General features: G+C 40.9%; 1 protein-coding gene across 2 annotated transcripts in view; it reads left to right on the forward strand.

The window, feature by feature from the left end:
* Positions 1 to 17,123: 17,123 nt before the first annotated feature.
* Positions 17,124 to 24,967, forward strand: part of LOC124776902 — a 107,781-nt gene continuing 99,937 nt past the window's right edge. For both annotated transcript variants that reach the window (XM_047252103.1, XM_047252102.1), the window contains exon 1: positions 17,124 to 17,167. In XM_047252103.1, coding sequence (XP_047108059.1) covers positions 17,140 to 17,167 — 28 coding nt within the window. In that variant the 5' untranslated portion in view covers positions 17,124 to 17,139. The remainder of the gene's footprint in view (positions 17,168 to 24,967) is intronic.

Raw genomic sequence — 24,967 nt, forward strand, 5'->3', positions numbered from 1 at the left:
TTAAGACTGACGCCACGGCTTCGCCTTACCTGGCCTGGTAAATACGTGAAACATTTGTAATCTAGAGGAAATGGCGTCATATCTCACGGTCCTACATGGACTTATTGCAAGCTATTATGCAAAGAAAACTTTTAAATATCACGCCAAGATGCGGGTTCAAATTATCGATGTAGTAGAAGTGACCGTGTAACGTCTCAATTACTAGATCTTCTCGATTGAAGCTTAAGCGCAAGTGCGTTCTCAAAGTAATGACTCCGAATTTTTATATGTGAAAACTTATAAAGCTTTTTAAATCCAAGAAAAAAAGCATGATGCAAATGGAATGCTACAAAATAGTGTTATATCAAAAAACAGAAAGATATATCTAGGCAGGTAAGAAAATCGTTATCAGTTGGGTTAAGGAAACCATACATTATAATTTATTCTGTTCAGTACTAAAATTAAATGTAAATCCCAAATGGCCAAAAATCTCATAATTTGCTTGATAGCGGTAGCCAACAGCAAACAAAATGAAGAAAAATTGCTGCACGTCTCGGTCGGCATTTCATTGCTCAACACAGTTCAATACAAAAGTGTATCTACTTAACCTTAGGTGACTCACTGGTTAACAGAAATGCTATTCAGAAAGTGAGGCTCTGGTAATGCTGTTACTGCATGCAGCGAGGCTAAGAGCAAGTGGCACTAATTCTGCGCTGAGGTGGAGGTCTCCCATTAGCTCAGTGAGATGAGAGAATGCTGTGGGAATCGGAGACTCAGACTCAATGATGTTCAAGTTCAGTTTGCGCCAAACATTCTTTATCAGTTAAAGCATCAAACAGTATCCAGTTGACACCTCCAATTGGGGTTGTTGTGTTTTTCTTTCTGTCTTTACTTAAACATTAAGACATAACATAAACTTCTTACATGTAAAACGTCTGCTTTGCTCTGTCCATGAGATAATTAAAAACATTTGAAATTAATAGTGCACACAATAACATCGTCGGTATCCAATGAGGTCCAAAAAAAGCAATACGTAGGGGACACTAAATTGCACATTATGTTACACATTATAATTCCATTCTAGACATCCATCGCCCAGGCGTGTCTTCACAGTGCTGGAACGTAGACACACAAACAAGTTTCATTTTTGGGAAAGGTATTCAACTACCTTGTTTTTGCAAAGACTTCGCATCTAGCTGGATCATACGTTGCTGGACCCTTCACAACGCGTCTGCATCAACTTTTGTTAAGTTTACCTCCCCCCTCCAGTCACACACTCATACACCAAATTAAACTCCAGTGGAGTCCAGAACATCGAAAATCCATGACCGATTCATTTCCCTGGTAGTGCTTGTATTCCAAAGTATGGCAGTGTATCTTCGATCCGAAAGCTAATGTGTAAGTGAACACAAAGAGAAACCTTTAAAATGCATCGTGGAATGTACTGCAAAGGAAATAGCGACGCAAGGCACATGAAAATTGTCCAGTAATAGGTAAGGAATCAACAGCACTTCTTCGACCATTTTAGCCTGTAGATTTATGTTGCTGTATCACGAACACAAGCCATGTGCGGGGGTGGTATTTGGAGAATTTTCTATATTTCATGCAGCAATGGCCGGAAGGTAGTAGTTAAGGAACCGAAAGTCATATCGGATGGCTATCGCGGGTGACGTTGATATTTAGCAAGCTGCTCTAGGACACATGTATACGACGTAGCACTTGGGAGGGAATGCAAGGCACGACGAGCACTGTATACAAGTGTGATGACATCAGGGCAGCACAGGGAACTGACCTGCGGTGAATAACCGATACTTTGTAGATTGAAGCGCACCTAATGAACTGTGTATAGGGACCAAAGAGGGCTGAGGGAACCTAAAGTTGTAAAAATCAAAGAGCACTCCACTTGTCACCTCCAGAGGAAATACGTCAGGGGTCAAGCCCGCAGGTTCAAGTGGGGGGTAGTTGTGCCGCCACTATGTCCATGTTTTGAAATCCGAGTGAATAACAATGGTTTAAATTGCACGCCAACGTCGCTGACAATCTGGCGATGAATTTCGGCGGCCAACCGACCCGCTGAAACTAATACCATACTCCGCTGCACGGACACGCAGTAGATGTTTCGCACCTAGGAGCTGCACCGGCGCGAGGAACGAGATGGCCTCCACCCTCCGCTCTCTGGGTGATATCGTCCGGCGGACTGCAAGCTGCCATTCGCTGGGGCGGGTCGGGGGCACCAACTAGCGACCTCCTGGGTGAAGAGCAATCTGCGGTCTCTCAAGAAAATGCCCTGGCTGCTAAGGCTTACTACGATGATGACGGCCAGTTATTTTCCCTCCGGCGCTGTACGTGGGGTCCACAAGTTGTGCTTGAGGGAGCAGCCAGACACGTCCCAGGCTACCTATGCAGCCGAAACATGCGGTGACCCCTTAGCCGTGACTTGAGCAAGAGCGCTACGTCTGAACCGCTGGGTGGCCGGATGCCGATGCAGCAGGTTCCACCGTTGGTATTGGTGCTGATCTACACATGGACGCCACGTGGCTCCATCACTGGGATCAGTGAGAGGCCTGCTGTTTAACTTCGATCCAATGAAGTCAACGAGACAATTTCAGGTTTTTCTCTGCATTCTTATGCGTAAGTCACTCCTCTCTACCAAACCGTACCTCTGTGTCGTTCCGACAACCCCTGAGCGCTACAGGACGGTTGTGAAATGTCATGTTAACATGCAGGTTGTTTTCCAATCAATAATGATTGTTGTGAGTTGAAAATAACTTCACAAGTGAAGCTAGATTCGTCAGTCCATCCCACGTTACTTTTAAAATGGCCAATATCTTTCACTTGGTGCTGCATCCATTCAAATAACTACACTCTTCCATTTCGGTCATCTGGCCATTGGTGCTGAATTAGTTTGTTATGATACAGAAACAGGTCATTGTGCATCACTTCAAAAACCAGTTTTTCACATATCTGGAACTGCTTCTGGTGATTTAGCAGAATGGTTTCAAGAATTGCGTTATCTGTAGGGGTAGGTTTTGTCCTTGGACGACCACTGTGCATTAGTTGTATACGACGTTTACCCGTTTCCCAGAAGGCTGTGCTTCAGGTGACTATAGCCATTCTCATCAACATGGCGTCTTCTGTGACACTATGTAGCATACGCTCGTGCAACACCAGCCTTTTGATCGGAAAGTCTCAGCATCAAAAACATATTAAGATATTTATCTTTTGTGCGTTTCATCGGGAAGCTGTCCTACATAAACTTGACAGGAATAGCCATGGTTGTCCACTCAGGAGTCAGTAGACACATACACCCAGGTTAATGGATCCCACTATCATGCCATAGGCCACTATCATTTTATAGGTCATTGTCCTGTGTTGAAATGATGCACAACTTACAAACTACGAGAGCTAGGGAACGGGAAGCCAAAAAATGTAAAAGAAACCTGACGTGGATTTGATCAACGGCTCCATGGGAGTGTAGGTTTGATGTTTCATCGGACTACTCAGTGACCTGCTAGACCCGGCACGGTTATGTGGGATGACACAGTCCTCTTTATATTCCAATGCCCTACAAGATGTGACATTGTTGATATCTAGTCGTTTTTACCCGTTATGTGTTTTCTAAACGCACTCAATCTTATTTAGAGAGATAAATATTTGGTTGGAATCTGGTGAAAGATTCGCATGCTGGCATTTATTTGTCTCCCTGTATATTGATTAAGAAAGTTAGCCAACAAGAGTATGCAGTAACCATTACTGAAATTACAATCGACTACAAAACAAGAGTGTTGTTCAGTGGGAGTTTTTGTTGTTTACGTTACGGTATGAAGGAGCTCTCCAAGCCTCTTTAGGTCTCAGAATGAGTCGTTTTAACTGATCCCTTTACCACTCAGGCTCAGACCACTATTTTCTTTTCTCCGACGTTCTATTCAGCGCCTTTTAACAGTTATGTGATGTAGCAATCTAATCTTCGGCATTATTCTGTTGCACCTCATTTTAATGATTAGTGTCACTTGCTTGTCTAAACAGTTTATTGTCCATGTTTCATTTCCATACACGGCTACACTCCGAACATTTATAGTCGATATTAACATATTTCTCTCCTTCGAAGACAATTGTCTTGCCATTGCCAGTCTACATTTTATATCCCTCTAACTCGGCCACCATCTTATTATAGACGTCTGCATTTTTGTATCTTCTCCATTCGTCAAAATGAATGCAGTATCGGACCTTAGTGTATCCCAGCGTATACAATCTTCAAAAAACTTACAGATATACAGGCGGGAGACATCTTTGACAACCCTTAATATTTCTACAGAAGTACTCCTGCCACTTTCAAGAGAAAACTGCAAATAGTAAGCGCTATGGAAACGAATTTAATATTTTAGTTTTCGCTGAAAGTCCGTAAAGATAACAAGCACACTGGCAGCACTGCCGCCAACACAAATATGGCCGCCGTCATGTGACTGAATCCGCTGGTTCCACGTGTGACCGATTCGTAGTATTAAATAATTCTCGTCCGAAATCACGCGTAGTAATGTACACCACTGCCCATTAAAATTGCTACACTAGGAAGATGACGTGCTACAGACGTGTAATTTAACCGACATGAAGAAGACGCTGTGATATGCAAATGATTAGCTTTTCAGAGCATTCACACAAGGTTGGCGCCGGTGGCGACACCTACAACGTGCTGACATGACGAAAGTTTCCAACCGATTTCTCATACACAATCAGCAGTTGACAGGCGTTGCCTGGTGAAACGTTGTTGTGATGCCTCGTGTAAGGAGGAGAAATGCGTACCATCACGTTTCCGACTTTCATAAAGGTCGGATTGTATCTTATTGCGATTGCGATTTATCATATTGCGTCACTGCTATGAATTACTTACTCCCTTCTTTGTACATCTCTTTCAAGTACCTCATCCTCATCGCTTTCTATTTGGAGAGATGTTTAACCTAACTTTTGTGGTGTTTCGATAACTTCTTCTTCAACTAACGCGAATTTACTTTCTTTGGCTGTACACAGGTAAATACTGCCTACAGCATCGATTACCCCTGGAGGAAAGATAAATTCATTATAACTACTGCTTTCAGCTTCATCAGTCTCTGACCGGAGCCCGTTTTTGCTATCTTCCTTTTTACAAGGTGCTAAAAATCAGCGGTCCCCCTATATATCTCTTGGATTTCTTCGTCCTCCTCTAACAATTACTGTCAGAATCGTACATGTAGCTTTCCTCCTCCTGTGTATCACTACTTGTTAGTTGAACACCATCGACTTCAGCGACACTACAGTCAGTTGCTTGCGTGTTTTGGTCGCCAGTTGGACACTCAACCAGATTATCATCACTTTCGGAATCACTAGCATCATAGGGAACATCCTTTTCTACTGACAACTGATCACAATCGGAATGGGTTTCGTACTTCAGTTCGTGGAACAGGGGCAGTTTCATCTCCGAAAGTTGCCCCCTTTGGGACATAATGCAGTAATTGTTGTTTCCATTCGTAGAATAGGATTATCTCGTCAAAATATATTTGTGTATGCATCATTGTGCAATACATTTTTCCTATTGAGGGTAGCTCCCCTTCTTAGTCACTACGTCTCATATTCTGCTCAACCCTCCCATTTTTCAACTCATCATACATGTAACAAAGTTCCCCAAAATACGCAATTTCTGTCTTAATTTTCTCCGTTTCGGGATTGCCGTTAGACCGTGACATTTTTATTAAATAGTTGTCTTGCCTCACAAGTACTCTTACGCAATCAAACAGAGACTGTTTCATTGTCAGAATCGGTCTTTGTTGTGCTACCTTGCAGCTTGTTGTCATGGACTTTTGTTATCAAATTCTGGTATTTATGCTCCTTTGCACGCAGAACTTTTCCCAGAAAAGGTTTTATAAGTCCTGTCAAGGCCACCACATGGACCATACCTGCCGATTCCACCTTTGTCCGATTCGTAGTACTCGTACAAAATAATTCTCGTACGAAATCGCAAGGAATAGTACTGTCTCTACGAAACGTAGTTGAAAAAGAAAACAGTTAAGAACGTACATCTTTCCCTACGTCTTTCTTTCTACTACTTTTGTTTAAATAATTACAATTTCGATGAACATATTAATGTTTGTTGATTGCTGATAATTGAAAGTCCATCTCAAGCCGTCCCGACGAAAGCGAACGCCCTTAGGAAGCGGGCAGTGACCACACCTCCTCTGACACCTATGGACACTAGCACAAAAAACTTAACCGTGTCTCTGTGGCCATGTTCCGCTACATTTCTCAAGCCACAATACAGCCATTAACTCAGCCCCGCTAACTTAAACCTTACACTGTAAAATGTTATGACTCTTATTGTTTATAAACCTTCTATGTTCAACAAAACGTATGACCGGTGTAAACTAATGGACGTTACACCCCAAGGCTGTCATTGAACGTGGGCTTCTACCCAAAGCACAATGTGGATGAAGGGGCTCGCTGTGCAAATTCGTTGCGGAACACAGGATTGTGCAATGTCTGCCCTACCTGCTAGAAGATCCATCCACACTGCAGTAGTACACCACAGCAGACTCGGAACCTTACCTTAGTTAGGCCCACTGTAAGAAAAACTATTCCTAAAATTTTATTTTCGGTCGCCACCTCTGATTGAGCAATTTTGAAAACTTTTAACGTTTTTCCTTTATTTACTTTTAGTGCCGATACTGCCTTTGAATGGCTGAAATTTTTTTTTATTTGAATTTACTTCGCAACAACATGGAAGCAAACTCGGACTGAGCAAGTGGCAGCTATCTTTACTTTTGAAAAACTTGTTACTCTAATTTTGAATTAGCAGGCAAAGCAAATTTAAATTTGTAGCAAAATTAATGTTATTCAACGGAATGTAGTTTATCTTGTTGAACAAAACGACCACATTTAAAGATGGTGTTATCAACCAAAGCAATTTCTTCGCTTGAAATTCCCCCTCTTTCTACTATGAAGCAGTTCATAATAATAATGAATTTACTTATCGTACCGTTTACTCAAATATTATACAACTTCTATTTTTTCGCTTCAAAGGTAGTTCACTGTAACCCCACACACGTTCTGCGATCAAAGAAACAAGTCTATAGAATTACTGCTTGCCTTGAGTTGCGTGCTGGAGGGCTCATAGTACCGTTGGTACAACAATTTCGGTCGGCTCTTCACGTCCCCAGTGATGGACTTCCTTATTGATAGCCACGTCACAAGCAGCAGCCATCTTTACTCTTCGGAGGGTCGGCCGAATTCCCTTATAAAATTATTCGGATAATCTTGCTTTCCAATTTGCTACATACTCTAGACGACTTTGGAGCATAAAAGCCGCTGCCATCCGAATATTTGGTTGCACTTTTTCACAACTTTAGCACCAAATAAGCCTCACCTTAGCGGACCTATCGCAGCCCGATACACACGCTGTGAAGGCTCCCACGCAACTGCCTTTCTTTCCATCGTCTTCTCACTTGGCGCTCCTTTCGCCAAAGTCACCTCCACAATTGGTACGTAAAACCCTTTGTACTTCCCCTCATCTTATTCTATACATTTGTTTATTATGTTAACCATGAAATTTTGCCCTAAGGTGGTTACAGTCATTCGAATTTTTTCATTAAGTGGCAGTAACATTTTCCTTATCGTTATTTATCAATACATTTACATCAAAGAGCTTTGCATACAAACATAACTCTTTTACACATTCATTTGCTGACTCCCCTTACATCTCTCTGTAAAATCTAATATCGATATTTCAGCGTACCAGTACGCTAAAACAATGTTAAGAGGTATTTCAGAAAAATATGTAATTTTTAACGGTGACATCACAGAAGTTATCGATAGTGAAATAATAATCACCAGGTGTTAAGCAAGAACTCTGTCCAGGCCTCCACAGACCTGATTGTCTCACCAATATGCCACAAATGCAAGGAGAGCAAGCGTCATGCTCCCCACCCAGATGATCCTTTACGGAAACCGAAAGTACACTGACCTTAGATGACTGTCGAAAAACTCGTGTCACATTATATCTTCGCAAACTACGACCAATACACATAGAAATGGTCCCAATGTAGGTCAAAAAGGCCATATAATTTGGTGCTACCTCGGTATTATCACCAATCACCGGGAGCGCACATGGCCAAGAGCGCTATGCAGGTCTGATCTGTCTTTCACTGTAACCAACCTGACGAAGAGTGATTTCGAGATTGATTAGCTCAGCTGAAAAACTCTCGTGTCTGTGATGGCATGGGTCCAGTGAATCAAGGTGTGAAGTATCCCTTCTGGTTGAGGCAGATGGTGACAGCTGTCAGCCAACAGATACAAGACAAAGCTAGTACGCTTCCTATCATCAGAATGACCCAACGTACCATCCACCTTCCTCTGACTAACACCTCAAGAAAGAGAAGACCGCCATCCTTCTCCATAAACATCATAGGGCGAATAATCGGGTTGAGTGAATTGAAGTGCTCTAAAAAGTTGCTGAAATTTTCACTTCCACGAGGTCAAATTACAAAAATGTCGTCTAAATGTCTGAAAAGAAAGGCAGGTTTTCTTTGTTGTTAACCGTCATGGTAGTGAGAAATTTCAGCGATGTTCTAGAGAGCATGAATTCAATCCACCCGAATATTCCGCTCATGATGGAGATGGGAAACGGTGGCTTTGTACCCTTACTTGATGTGTTAGTCACAAGTAAAGTGGGTGGTGCGATGGGTCATGCTGAAGGTAGGCAGCCGACTAGCGTTGACTTGTATCTGTAGATGTAGGCGACACTTCTTACCTTGGTTCATAGGGCTCTTGTATCCCAGACTCTGAGAGTATGTCAGCTGAGTTAACGCATCTCGAGGTCACCTTTTGTCAGAATGGTTGTAGTGTAAGACATATCAAACGTGCATTGCGTTTTCGGCCAACTATGCATCAGGTGAGTTATGACACCGAGTTAGTACCAAAGTCAACGGCATTTTTGCCTTACGTAGGAAACATTTCTAACAGTATTGGTCGTATTTTGCGGAGATCTGGTGTGAAGTTCGTCATTGGATCGCCATCTTAAACCAGTGTGCGTTTAGTATCTGCAGAGGATGATCATGGTTTGCGTAAGGCGGGTGTCTTCCGTATTCCATGTAGTTGAAGTCATCTTGTATTGGTAAGTCGATGAGGACAATTGAGGGCCAGCGTACTGAGCATAAGTCGCACACGCTTACAAGAGGAGAGCAAACCCGCCATTGGAGAACTTTGTCTTGGGAACTGTTATCCTATGAAGCGTAACAGTACGAAGATTCTGGAATGCACTTCCAGCTGTTGTATGTTCTTAAGGAAGCTGTTGAAATTGAAGTATCAAGACACATCATCAATAGGCATGCTGATTTTTGTTTAAATTTTGTATGGAATCCGGCTCTGTAACTTTTCATAAAACAACGTGACAGAGCTTACGCTTCTCACCGTTGGTTTTTAATAATCGCTATAGATAACTTCTGACGTCGGTAACTTTTGGTTTGTACGAGATAGCCCTAGTGATTACAGTGTCTCTACGCTTTTGTTTGTATGTGTGTGTGTTATCATTATGACGTTTCTGTGAAAGTCAAGGCATTACGTTAAGTTGCTTAGCGTTTACTTGCTGCAGTTTTGGACTGAAAACGGCAGGTTGTGCTCCTTTCGAAATATTGTCGTTTTTCGACGACGTCACCCGGCTGTATTCCAGTAAATCCAGTATGTCCTGTGTTGTGCAAGTGTTTCTAATAGACTTTGTCGTTTTACCTATTAGCTCCTCAGCTGCTTTCGCTATTTCATTTCACAAAGCTACTCTCAATACACAGATCATTGACTGCACATTTTGTATCAACAGTACGACTATCCTGATAGTATAGGGTCTCAATAATAGTTTAAACTGCATTAGTTTTACGTTCATTGTCTGATTCAACATGCACTGTTTCGTTGCTAATCTTATTCTGCCCGTCAGGCACAGAGTAAATACACGAGAACTGAAGTCTATTATTTGCACTACTAGTTTTATTCGCATTACTTTCTACTTCACTGGCATTATTAACTTCCGTGTACTATGGCATGACGTATGTTAAATAACTCACTTAGCTTATAATTAGGTTCACTAATTTCATGAACTGACTGTTCACTGTACCATGCATTCGCTTCTCGTTGTTCATTACAGCTGTTCACGCCGTCACAAGTGTCAGCTTCTTCACTTATGCCACCGTTCACTTTACTATGATATTTAGTGAAATTCCCGCCCAACACTTTTGTTTATGGTGAAAAATTTTAGTTTAGCTTCACTACAACTTTATATTTCGCACTATTGGTTTCATTTGGCGAAATCTCATCTGGCGCAATATCATATTTTTATTCAGTCTTCTGTCGCTTCATTTGAAAGGTGCAGGTCAGATACGCTGTCTACGGCGTTTCCATTTTAATCGACTGCGCTACTCTCATCAGGAGCGACATATTCCACATTTTTATTCTCATAATTTCCATTAAATCATCTTTTCTGCTCTTACCATCCATAGTTGTCTCAACATGATCGTTGCACTCATTTTTGGCTACTTCTGAACTTCCCTGAAATCACTGGTTAGGGAATTAAGTATTTCAGATTAATCTTTAGTTTCCCTTACCCTCAGAAATAATATATGTATATCCTCCGGGAAATGTTTTTGCCCTTGTAAATATATATTAATCATTGTCCTCAAGTTTGATCCCCTTAACTTCCTCGGTGATACTGAAGATGATATGCTAACTATCCCATTCACTCAGAGAGCGAATTACGCGTGAGGTACCTAACTGCTTTCTCTAGAGCTCTAATGATTTAACCAACATACAGACTTCTAATACTGTCGCAGGTCGCTGATTAGTTGTCCTGAGACTGTTATCAACCATAATCGAGGAGCTGGTGTCATGTGATTAAGTAGTTCGTTCACTTCTTTTACAGGAATGCTACTCGTATTTGCTTTTGCGGGATGGTATAATCTACAAGTCACAAACATTATTCTCTTCGTTTTACCAATTCGCAAGTTATTGTCGTATTTACGAAATTTATCTTGCGACCCAATAAACCGATTACATGTTATGTATTCTGAAACTGTTTTAGACTCATTTTTAGTGCACAGAAATAAGATTTAAATGACCGCACGAGGCAACATGTCCGTGTCCCATGACTAACCCCTAAATTTCCTTAACAATTTACTGAATTGTGCATGAAAATGAAATATAATTGTCCGCATCCAACAGCACGTCATTGTATCATGACTGCACATTTGATTTGTTTAGACGGGGCCATTACCTCGCTTGAGTGCCCGAAGAGCGTTGTTTGTCTTTCCGTTTAGCTTTCGTTTTCAGTTACGCTTGTAATTATGACCTTCGAATGAAGTTGGCGATAGCTTCTATTTAAAGAAACTTATTCCAGAATGTTAGGTGAGTATAATGCACCTTTCCAAAAGTGTTGGTGGAAGATAAGTGGTGGTTTAGGGCACAGCCTTCGAATGCATGAGCCAGTCACATTGAGAGACCGCATTTTCTTGCCATATTTACCGCAAAAGGTCTTTTTCTACAACTGGTACATCACTCCACTAATTATGTCTTATGCATAAAGCTGCAGCCTCCATTGCTCCCAGGAAAGACTCTTGGAGGCAAGTATAATGTTGGTATGATATCACAAGGTGTGGGATGTTTCTAGTCATGGATTTCCCATTTGACCTCGGGCAGTCGGTCCGAATGTTCTTCTTGCACGGTACCGCAAGCCCCCACACTGCCATTCGGACTAAGCCTGATCTACAACAATTCGGTTGAGAAACACTGCAACATGCTCCGTTCAGCCAGAACCTCTCTCTGCGTGGTTTTCACTTCTTTGGTGACCTGAAGATAGACATGTGTGGACGTCTGTTGCTGCCGGTCAAGGAGGTGAAGTTGCCAATGCGCTTGTGAACCCGTCAGCGGCCGACCACATTTTACGAAACAGGAACTGTTCTTCTGCTGTCACAATGGTATAAACATCGTAATAAGTGTGGTGACTCCTTTTGACTGGAACCATTCCAAGGTCACGTTTAAACAACATGTACACAGTTCAATTAGTGACATAAAAGGACAACTACCCCAAGTATTTACAGCTCATTACAGATTATGCCACAATATGGCAACTGGTTAATAATGCATATGTTCACGCACTATTCTACTTATACATACACTTGTACAAAGTACACATGTGCTTGCTACTAAATTTAAAATGTCGAGTTACATGGACTTTCATCTACAAAAGGTGGAAACTAAATTCATACATACATCATTATGTGGACACCAACATTCAAAAACATTTTAGAAGTTGCTCATTAAGTAGTGGGGTGTTTATAGCCTTTAATCTTGGTTATCAAGGATATACTAGCAAGGAAGCACCAACATTTTGAACATTACCTATTTCAAATGGACCAGTATATAATGTTTGCCAGTTTTTGTCCTTTCTATTCACGAGAGAGGATTTTGTGTGATTACTGATAAGGTCTCTGCCTCCTACATTTAATCTTTGCATCTCGATACTTCTTTGTATTCTCCAGTGACAGAGGGTCTGTCAACTTACTATATGACTTGTAACGTGTTTGGTGAGTGGAGGGCAGGATGTGGCTGTCGGGTAGTAAGCTCAGCAGAATGTCTCTTTCATTTAAAATTTTTAACAGAGATTAAGTTAACCTATCAATATATGTGATTCCTGGCTTCTGGAGCCAGCGACAGTGCAACTATGGAATAGTTCTCGGTGGTGTGCAATCAGACATCGAAAAAGACTGCTCTCAAATAGAACTCTGTATGAATAAAGTGGCCTTCTCCAATTGACACAATCCTTATAGCAACAATGCATATTTGGCAGGTAGAAACACCTCTAACACCATAGAACAAGAAAGTTTTCTGTACTGCAACTATTTAAACAATGTATTCTAATTTTCCAATGTACTTTAAAAGAAAAACACAATCTTTGAAACTCCCATATTTGATGAACGATGCACTTCAAGCTGTAAATCTAGTCTGCAGTGACTCAAAAATTCACCAACTGTCACACACAACTACACTCACAAGAACACACAATACAAGACAAAATCAATTGATAACTAACACAAATATCCACTGATCGAAAACATGACTAACAAACATTGTTTGTTTACACATAGTAAATCTATCATGTCGCCAGAAACAAAAATTGATGGTGACGTAACATCACTGTGTAGCTTTTATCTACAGCGAACATTTACATCTTAACCTCAGATTTGTTGGATTAGGATCGCCGTTGTCTAACTATTTGCGTATCAAGCCTGACAAGTGAAAATCTTGTCTTATTAGTCTGAGCTGTTCGGCTGTTATTGTGAAACATACATCGCTCAAGTATGAGGGGGTCCCATTAACTTTTTCAAGGTGCGTTGCGATACTTCAATTAAGTGTTCCGTCTCATACGTGAGCGATGTATGTTTCATAATAACAGCGGAAATGGAAAAATTAATAAGACAATATTTTCATTTGTCAAATCCATTATGCAGGTAGTTAGAGAATGCCGACGTAAGTGTGCTTGGTTCCTAGGTTTGATAGATTCAGAAATTCTGGAGGTGCTACTGGAGCCCATCGACCCAAATACGTCGCACGACAGGGAAAGATGCAAATAGAAGAACGGTAAACCACTACAAGCCATTCTACGAGCATGCGAAAGATTTAGGAATGCGTTCCATTTGCGAGAGATTTTCGCTGGGAGAAGAAAATTTAGATCTGGATGTAGCATGCAAGGTTGCTCCAGTCATAAGTTCGTAACATAACACATCTGTTACGTCTTCCTGTATTTCACTTTTTTACATAATGCACATGGCAGTTGCATAAAATGCCTTGAAAGAACAATAAGTGATCAAAATATCCAAGGGTCTACAGTGTCCAACGGGAAAATATTTTTGCGATCATACACGTCGCCATCATCAGGTGAACTGACGGACTTAGCTCCTGTGAACGTGCCGATACGGACATCCGTACGCTATGGCTGCTCAGGGCAGCTGGGTTCGGCTGCGGCGGCGGCCGATTTAAATTCCCTCCGCCCGTGGCGCACTCCCTCCGCCGTCCGCGCCCCGCGCCACGGTCACGCGGTGGAACAGATTGCGACGGCGTCTGAGATGACGTCGGTGTGATGGCTCTGTCCGCCGTAGTCGTCACAACTACACGTTTGCTCGATTTATTCTTGATTAAACCAATCGTTGTTTCCTAAGCCTTGCTAAGATTATAGCCACAATCACGGTTTATGAGGTCATCATTGGCGCGAATTTCGATGGCCTGTCTAACAACGCTGTCCGAGTATCTCGACGTCTGTACCAGAAAACTCGTGCGTTCATACTCCATAGCGTGATAGGTCATCTTTGGCGCTCCCCACCGGTGCACGAGTCTTATTCCGAGGACAAAACACATATCTGACCCGGTGTTTCTTCAAAATGCGGGTGATTTTCCCCGAGAGTGCGCCTGTATATGGAATAAACGCAGTGCCTACCTCCTCCCTCGTGATTTCTTCCATCTCCACAGGTTTTGCTGTAGTGGTTGGGCGGAGAGCACGTTGAATCTGCCACTCTGAGTACACGCTTTTTCGAAATACAGTTCTCAGATGTTCCAATTCCTGGGGTAGACTCTCTGCGTCAGAGATAGTGCGCGCCCTATGTACTAGAGCTTTAAGTACCCCATTCCTCTGTGAAGCGTGGTGGCAGCTGTCTGCATGCAAATAAAGATCAGTGTGCGTTGCCTTCCGAAACATTCCATGACCTAGGGTGCCGTTAGCCCTTCTCTTGACCCAGACGTCAAGGAAAGGTAATATACCCTCCGTTTCAGTCTCCATAGTGAATTTGATGTTGGGGTGTAAGGAGTTTAGATGTGTAAGGAAGTCAAGGCGTTTATCCATACCATGTGGCCAGATCACGAACGTGTCGTCCACGCAAGGGAAAAAGCAAGTAGGTTTCCATTAGGATGACGACAGGGCTTTCTCCTCGAAGTTCTCCATGTACAAATTCGCTACCACCGGTGACAGTGGGCTACCCATGGCGACTCCCTCCGTTTGTTCGTAGTATTCTTCATTAAAAGGAAAATACGTGGAAATCAAGACAAGCCTAAAATGTTCAGTGGTCTTCTCGTTAAACTTCTGACAAATCATGGTTAGTTTTGAGGTCGTTTCCTTGCTTACGAGGGTACCCTGCGAGAGTCACTAGAATTGATTAAATCTAAAAGAATCAGGGAAAGCTTAGGAATTTAACGGTTCCACACCTGTATAGATCTACTGGGTGTGATTTAAAGATGTTAAACGTTAAAGTATGAAGATAGGGATACTGATTTGGAAGAACAGGCATAACCTGAAGCTGAAGGTGATTGTCCAATCAGTACACGACGTTCATCTCTAGGGCAGCAGCAACAGTCCAGTCAAAGTGAGTACGACCTATCTACATGCAAACCGTCGAAATCCAGTGTACTGGAAGATACTGACGACAGCCGACTAGAAAACACTGATGAAGGCTGTGGCAGTCTTGGCTTCAATTCCTGTAGCATACTAGTGAGACACTATAAGGACATTAAAAGTAAATCAAATTACCGATTAATTGTAAATTGAGCGTCTAGTGAAAGGCAGCAGGAGATCATTTGAAAGAAAACAGTACAAGCTCTGATTGAGTATGTGGTATCACAATTAGATAGAGGGAGGTCGTGTGGATCTACTGTTCACTGTTGGCATCTGCAGATCTGGGCACTAGAAGGGTATAAAATGGATGACTTGGACAATTTCAAAGCTTCGAATTCCTTTATCGACAGTCTTAAAGCTAAATATCGCATGTTACTATATTTGTCACACAGAAATAGAAACAAGCCCTTAATAGTATGCGTCAGATGACACAACAGTATGTGGATGAAGTGAACGTGTTTATGAGTGAGCAAAGTGTGGAGAGAGAAAATATTTGGAACAGTGACCAGAGCCAATTCCACTACGAAATGTCTTCACCCTCAACACTGTCATGCTCTACCCACAGATACACAATTGATGTGGTATTATCAATGACAGACTGATTAGTAAACTAGTTGTACATCTGTTTTGACGTCACAAAAGTAATTGTTGCCCCATATGTTTCGAAGGAACTTGAAACAACCTGTCCACGAAACATTCATGCGGAGGCAAGCAAATCTAGAACAAGACCCAAAGATCAGCATGAAACGATTTCTAACTTTAGTCCTTTGCGAACACACAGCAGGTGAAAAGAACGTGTTGTTGCATAATTGATGGTGAGGGTATATGCATCGTCCTCGTCGAGGTGCAATTTGTCCAAGCAAAGATGTTATGCTGAAGATATTCCACTACAATCCACAAAACACTACCATCTCTTGGTGGTTACATCTTTCGCCAAAATAAGCTCTACATCAGAAGGATTGCTGATTATGTAAGACTTCAATACTCCAAAATACAAGCGAAGATTCACATAAGTTTATCATTATACACTTCGCTCTGTTATGTACAATCAACTTTCTGCAACAGGTTATATGCATATTTTGCACTAAACTTGGTGAAAGGCCTGTTTGACACTGACATACCCACATCACCATTTAAAAATGTAATTAATCTCACGTTTGTTATTGGACTGATTGAATACGTAAGTGATATCGAACATAGAAACGTGGATTTATTGAGGTGTTGTCTTTGTTCTCGTCCGTATTGTTTTAACCACTCCAGCTTCTGCAGAATGTCGATTAGAATAAGCACTGTCAGGTATGTAGGATATGTGTCTTCGCATTGCGGATTTGACAAGTATTGCCAAACTGCCAAACTGCCAAACTGCCGTGGCAGTTAATTTCCGTAGACACTGTCGTTTCGTTTCCTCGCCTCTACTAAAGTGACACACAACGCAAAAAGAAGGAAAGGAAAAAAGTGGCAAACCAAATGACCCAGAATGGTAAAAAGTGTTATTAAATGCTGTAGTTGTAATGTTGATTATAATTAGACACTGCGAACGATAAGACGTCCTTTCAAGTACAAGGAAAGTCAATCTGCTGCTGGTTGCTGCAACCAGAGTTCACGGAACGGAAAATCAGAAGGGAACTTGACGATAACATTCGGTGATGCCATCGGGTGTCTAAACATATATAAATGAAAATATAACGCAGACATCTGTTATAGTCCTGTCGAGTACAATGAAGGCTTCTCTGTTGCTTGTTGCTGGTAAGTATCGACAGAATTTATAAACTTTCATTCACGATAAAAAATTTTTTCTTACATCCATTTTACATAATTTCTCATGTATTAGTCCGTTTGAAAAGCTATTTGTACAATCGAGGATGTACAGTTTATTGCCGCAATTGGCGACGTAAAATTCGGAATGGAAAACACCTTAGAGGGTCGGGAGTGTTCTAGGGCGATTTTTTCATATCCTTTGCTCGCGAACAATGGTAGTTCATAGATAGTTGACGAAAGGTATTTGTGTTGCCTATATGAAAAGTATGAATGGTTTGAGAGTAAGACTCAAGCAATTACAAATATATATATTGTAGGTACAGCCTTATTAATCTTATAGGTACACCCATAGTAATCTTGTTAGAGTCGTGGAATATCAGTTTGACGATGAGGAGATTGAGCTTGTTCAGCATATTCGTAAAGCCCTCGAACTCACTAAACAAAAGAATCATTCTTCGTCTTCTCTGCCATTTCAGTCCTATCGATTCAAGACGGACGAGACGGACACAGCAACCTACAGACAATGTGCTTTGAGAATCATCTCTTTCGTGGATGAATTTCATTTCATTAAGAAGTTTCCAATAATTCTCACACTCGCAACTGCTTTTTCTGCAGCCAGTTTTATGTGGTCGTTCAACTTTAGGTCACTTCGGGCAATTACTCCTAGGTATTTCCTGGTTTTAGTGAATTTTCGCCAACAGTGTAAATGAAGTTTTGTGGGTTTTTTCACGTGTTTATGCGCAGTGCTTTAGTCTTAATTAGCTTCAGGTTCAACAATCGAACCCCTGCAAATTTCCATTTCCCTGCAGTCTTTTAACGTAACAACCTCGCTACAGACATCAATGTCGTCCGCGAAATATCTTATGGAATTTCCGTCGGTACCAAAGGATCATTTACGTAGAGGGTGTTAAAAAAAAGTATTTCATGCACTGAAAGATGATTGTAATGGTCGAAACAAAAAAAAAAAAAAAAAAAAAAAAAAAAAAAAACAAAAAAAAGGAGTCCAGTAGACTTTAAAATGCATTGCTTATTTCGAATGAACACTTCTTAATCTTCGCAATTATGAAGCTTATCTCGTCTACTGTAAGCTGTTTGCGAATCGAATCATCAACAGAGTGCAGTAAGCAACTGAGAAAACCAGTGGGACCACATTACATTCTTGTTGTATCATAACATATTACTCACAGATACTCTCCCGAGTATAAAACTGCACAGTCAATAGGAACAAAGCATCTAATACGAAGATCGATGTTTACCGACAGAACTTAGACAGTTACAAACCGATCACTACTACACAAGTGTTTTGCAGTGTACAACAACGATAGAAATGTAAAAAAAAAGGTTGGCAACGAGCGGCAGCCTTCCTGTAAGAAGTTGTCTGGATGAATTTAGAAATCAGAATAAAAGGTTTCCCATCTCCAAAACGATTAAAAGCTACATTTGGTAAATAGCTAATGACACTGAATTCACGCAAAAGCTGGACAACAAAGGTAATGCGGTAAATAAACAGAATGCTACTGCGCAAAGTTAGATGTAAAAAACACGAGTAAAATAAACACTGAAGATGTTAATTAGTGATCAAATATTTTTAATAAAAAATTTAACTGCGACTAGCAACACTGCATAGAAACTGTAATGCGTCACACAAATCACGATAATGCTGTCTCTTAGAAAATATTTAGTCGTGACCAGAAGTAATTAATTCTTTATCTGATACTATTCGAATAGTGCCGTAGAATCTTTCCTTCAGGGCAAAAACCTCTTACCAATACTAATGTTGTGTAGAGATATATCATTTACAGAACACACCATAAAATCAGAAAAATTAATTTGGCTACAAGATAGCCAGTTTACGTTTGTCACTCAAACGTGTATTGCACTTATATCACTTTTCGTTTCAACGGATTGCTGCGTTAGCATAGCAGTGCTGCACGATATAAAGAACCGTAGCTACTACAGCTTTCTATTACAATAACCTGTTGATTGAAAATGAGTGTTCAGTTTAACGGATCCTTTTTTCTTTTAACCATATTCTTCACTTGAGACTTTTTCGGAAGTTATGATGAGAGGATACGATTACGTTGATGGTTAACGGGTTGGGTCAGTAAAGATTGGTTTGACAAGACTATTCCAGTTTTCCAAGAAAGCTACTATTACACTGGCACGCGTATACCACTATTATAAAACTATTATATAAATCTTACTTTGCGATGAGTTGCTTGCAGTACGATGTAATGCTTATTATGATATTCAGTATAGACAGTAGCCTCTTTTTGATTACCGATAAGCTTGAATAAACTTGACCCATACTGGTTTTTTCGTTAACGCTAAATACTTTCTTGGACATGTGCTACGCACAACCACGTGCTCCCTCACTTATGTCTTACCGTCCCACTTATTATAACACCATTTCCCGCTCAATTTGTCATTTCTGCTCCAAGACACACGTCTGTACAACAACGCACATTGTACGAAACGCACCCCTCCGCGCATTCTTACGCCTACGATATTATCGTGACATGAAATGTATGTCATGTTTCTTACAAATATAACATCCATGACATTGTCAGAGTATTTACTACAACTTGACATAATTATTTGTTATTTATTCTTCCAGCATATACTACAATCTCATTTACGATGGAATTGACAAGTACATACAGTTTCAAAAATTGTTTTAAACTTATGAAATTAAGTATCTGGAAAATACGTGTGGCACTGAGTCGTAGTTTTACAAGCTATTACATACGGCCTGCATTTGTTATCAAAATGGAGTTTGGTGTTTTCCTTGTGAAACAGCAGGCTTCATTTATCTGGCAATTACAGGGAAAAAACGACAATGTTTTTTGTAAGCTGTTCAAAATACGCACCGGTTCTGTTAGAATTAAGGTATCCGCTGCACTTGCAATGAACTGTGAATACGGTTTACAGCATCACCAAGTACACATAGCTCTGAAAGTATGGATCTTGGAGCTCATGTCTTCCGGATATTTTGCATGTGTTTTCATCCAAACTACCACCTCCCAGACTATGGAATACATCTTCTACACTGTGTATATTGTGAACAATTATAGACATATCACAGCTTCTTTCCAACTATCACTTTTGACCCATTAAAAGAGTTCAGTTGAATTATTTCTGCAGTGAATTACCGAATAAAATCATAAATCAGGTCCAATATCCGGAATTCAAAATGGTTAAAATGGCTCTGAGCACTATGGTACTTAACATCTGAGGTCATCAGTCCCCTAGAACTTAGAACTACTTAAACCTAACTAACCTAAGGACATCACAAACATCCATGCCCGAGGCAGGATTCGAACCTGCGACCGTAGCGGTGTTGCGGTTCCAGACTGCAGCGCCTTTAACCGCACGGCCACTTCGGCCGGCGAGGCTTAGATGTGGGCGACATTGCCCATACTGTGATTCCGAGTTGATGAGTACCATAAGACTTTAGTTTGCTGAACCAATCTGGTTTCTTACGGAGGACACTTCCTTCCTCCAAAACGATCATTATCCGTGGGTATAAAAGGGGTTCTGCAACGACAACGAGTTAGGCATTCAATCATGTCTGCTTTTTTCGAGTCGCTTGGAATGCTTTACCGCTCTTTCGACCTACGATTAACTTCTGCTGGAAGGGGAGAAAGTTGTGTATAGGATCTTGAAGACATTTTCTCACATCCAGATACCTTTCCACTACTGAGTGATATTAGTTTATATTGCTCGATCAAGTACGTCAATGTCGACTAGGTGGGTCTTTTGAGACAATTCAACGAAACCTAATTCTGTGGTGAATCAGTTTCACAAAAGCGAAGTCAGTACTTCGACCTCCTCTCCTTGATTTGTGGCGAGGGCGACAGTACGGTCAAAGAGTGACTTAATAAGTGAAGTAGATGTATATACTGTACCAATACATGTTAAGATTTTTTGTCAGATCGGTTAGTGACTGTTTAATTTAAATGTCATGGCTGCTTCCGGGTTTTGCTTTTAACAAGACTCCGAAGCCTTTTAAACGTGTATGAAGCTCTTATTGTTTTGACAGAATCTCAGTAACGTATCACTCTAACTGTGGCGGGCCTTTGCATTTCTATGGAACCTTTTTCGGCACATACAGGTCTAAGATGCCGTTTGCAAATACTCGTAGAATTGACCATTTTGTGCATCACACCCCCATCATCAAAGGAGCTGAACATTCGATCTTGACAGCTAAAATACACTGCAGCTAAATTGCTGATATTTCCGCTGAGCTCGAATGCTTTCATATCTCCATTAACATTCTTTTGACACCAGAAACCGTTGAATTTGTATCAGCCCAATGATAATAAATGATTCGTGAACTTTGGGTCTGTTCGCAGATCATGTAAGAGATTTCCCTATTAGTCGCTTCTGTAACTAAAATGCTGGAGGTACTTGTCAGAAATGGAATGAAATGAGCTTATGGAATTTGTCAGAAATATAGTCCAGAACGGTCTCATACAAAACCAGCCTATGGCACCATTTTTAATCGAATAGCTCTTTCATTTAATAGCTATATGCATTTTGAGAGTTAGTGACTGGTGTTGCAATCCTTTTACACTCGAGAAGTAAAGAAGCATAAGGCTAAGATGTGATACATACTGCAATGCGCACACAACACCTCTTGTAGGAATGGTGAAAAGAGGACTGCAGCTTTATTTATGGAACAAAAAAGATACTGCATTAATTACGTTTTGCTAACTTAGGACAATAGCTTACGCATTTTTTCACTCTTCTGTGTTGTAGGAAGCAACAAAAGTTTTAGATCATTTGCGTGCGTGTGTGTTATTCAACGATTTTTCCCATGTGGTCCCCTGTTTATGTCCTCATTGCAACTAAGAAACCGGAAAATATAAATCTTGCGATGTATGTTCTGCTATTCTAGGAAAATATTTTTGGAATATCTTCTTACGCATATCATTCCGCCTCCACAATATAGAGCCTGACTCGTGCTTAACACTTCATTCACAGTGTTTGTTTGTGTATATTGAATTGTAACGTAAGATGTCACGGTCTTCGTTGCCTCTATGAAATGTTAGGTGTATTGATAGATAAATTTTCTCAAGCGTCACATTTCAAACGTTTCATTAAAAACTATAAGAGGGGCTTACAAACGTAAGACGTACTGCAATAATGAACAGCAACCTAAAATGCGCTACAAGTCACTAACTATACAAACGACTATCAAAGGGATTAAAGGAAGGTAAAAGATAAGTACGAGCATGCAAATAAAAAACAATGTTAAACAATACGTAACATGAACAAATAAAACAGAGGGAGAATCATGTAACAATTACAAAGCAAAAAATAGGGGCCACATAATAAACGCTATGGAAGAAAGCGAGTACAATGAAAAAACTCTTATATTCTTTACAGATAACTACGTAGTGAAACTGGCAACAAGTATCCAACAAACCAATTGCATAATAAAACCAAACTGCAATTACTGGAAACACACATTGAGATCTCATTCCAAAGAACAGACGGAAACATATCCAGTCATGTTAAGAGCAAACTACTGATCCAACAGCGAGAGGATGCATTGTCTTCTTGGTAGATACCATTGTGCCGAAGAACATTAAACTCTATGGAAGGGTCCCAAAGCACAAACGCATACTAGTTTAGATCAATTATGACATCTATTATGAAGAATCACCGACACGAATTCATTCCCAGACCATAGCACTCCCTCAGTCATTGCAGGTTCTTTTCATTGAGACGTTTCACACCGTACACGCCACCCGCCTTATACCCGATCGAGCATAAAACGTTTTTCGCCTAAAACGGCCACTCAAATCAGGTCCAGTTCTGGTATTGGGGTGAAAATTGAAGACTTCGTCGCCGATGAACAGCAGTCAACGTGAGCGTTCGAATCTGGGACCTGCTGAGGACGCCGGTAAACAGCAATCTTCGCTTAGTGATTGTTGAGCAGACACTGTTGGTAACCCCTTGGTTCACCTGGGGCGTCTTTTCCTCAACTGTTGCATGCCTCTTCATCTGTACACATCTGCGCAGCTGTCTTTCACTCATGTCATCTATGGGCCATGCTGCCCCACTGGTCATGGCGTCGATTTTGGATCGTGCAGTTTTGCCATGCACAGTACACTTTCAGCAGGCCGACACGTGAACAGTTTACAAAGTGAGGCGTGCATCCACCCTTGGTCCGAAAGGCAATAATCATACCCGTTTGGACGTCAGATAAATAGCTTCGTTTTTGCTTTATGACAACGATTCTACTGTCCCCCGCGGCTCTCTGACGCGCTTTATACAGCTTCCATTGTTAATGTTGCACCCTACAGTCATTGAGTGGTTATCTCGTGCTGATGCCGAACAAAGGCGGTGGTCACATTTCTGTGAAGGATCCGTGTATGTACTAGTATCTTGGACTTAACGTAGATAGTGAAAGATCTCTGATGCCTCCATCGTACAATATGCGGGCTGTTTGATGTCAGAACCAATGAAGAGCCCAGCTTTTTCAGTCAAATATCTGGCTAACTTTTAGTGGGGCAGAACCTTACTAGAAAGGGAAACATTTCCAAACATAAGTGAGGAAAGTACTAATATTGTCAATTTAATTGTGAGATAATAACAATCCAACAAGAGCTTGAAAGACAACTGCATTTGTATATTGGAGCTAGAAATTAACTGCGAGAACTTGTCCGACATGAACGTAGCGTCTATGTCACTGTTGATTCTTTCTTTTTTATTTTCTGGGACGAGCGGACTGTTCAAGAAATGACCAATCTTTCTGTTATATACATCATAGCCAATTACCGTGTGGGGTGTTAGGCGGACAGATTGGATTCCATTACCAACCTTATGGGTAGCGATTTCCAGTTACAGCATTTAGCTTATAGCCAGGAGAGCATTTAGCATTATTCAATGAAAGTATGTAATTTTAGTAGGGTACACTCAGTACAAGGGATAAATTACTCGGGGCAATCGTAGTGCTGCACTTACGCCATTGTTGCTCCCAGCTGGAGTGGCAAGAGTATTCTGCTTTCGTCGAACGGATTTCAACTGCCAGATTTTTCCTAGGCCACGTGTCTCCTGTGCCAAACGCAATTATCGTATGATGGTTGAAGTTACTAACGATTAGCCTGACGTATATGCTGCGATGTATTGGTACTACTCTTATGTAGTTCAAATAATCCATGGGATGATGTTAGGCACTTACCACATTTGAGCGCTCTTTGGATTACTGGGCTGATATTGTAGGGTCGAGCGGTACATGCCTGCTTTCTTACCACGGCGAAAAATTATCTTTGCCCAAATTTTAGCGAAGCATCACCGAGTAAAGCGAATGTAAGCAAATACAATCCGCATTAACATAAGTATTTAAAAGTGGTAAAAAATGTTATTGTCCTGAAGAATTGATGTAGCAAACGTCAAGATGCTAATTTTACAATAAACTGATATTTTTTCGGACAGTGAAATAACTCACATGGTCATCCTACGATTATTGCTTGAGAATGAAACGAAGTAACAAAGATTATCAAATGCAATAAAGTTTGCGTGATTGTGTATTTTAGTGTTAGAAATTTCCAATTTATTTATTAAGCTGGGACAGTCAGTAAAAACGTCCCCTGTCATCGTTAAACACAAAATATTCCCCAGTTCGTAAATAATTACAGTTCACTATAGAGTTCAACGTATCAGAATTCACGTAAACATGAGTAGATATTATAATTTAGTGATAATTAGTAATAATTACAAATTAGTGGTGAAATTTCCGTCCTACCTGTTGCATTTTCACCCAAGTGCGCATGCTCT

This window comes from Schistocerca piceifrons, chromosome 2, assembly GCF_021461385.2.
Source record: "Schistocerca piceifrons isolate TAMUIC-IGC-003096 chromosome 2, iqSchPice1.1, whole genome shotgun sequence".
In the NCBI taxonomy this organism is placed as follows: domain Eukaryota; kingdom Metazoa; phylum Arthropoda; class Insecta; order Orthoptera; family Acrididae; genus Schistocerca; species Schistocerca piceifrons.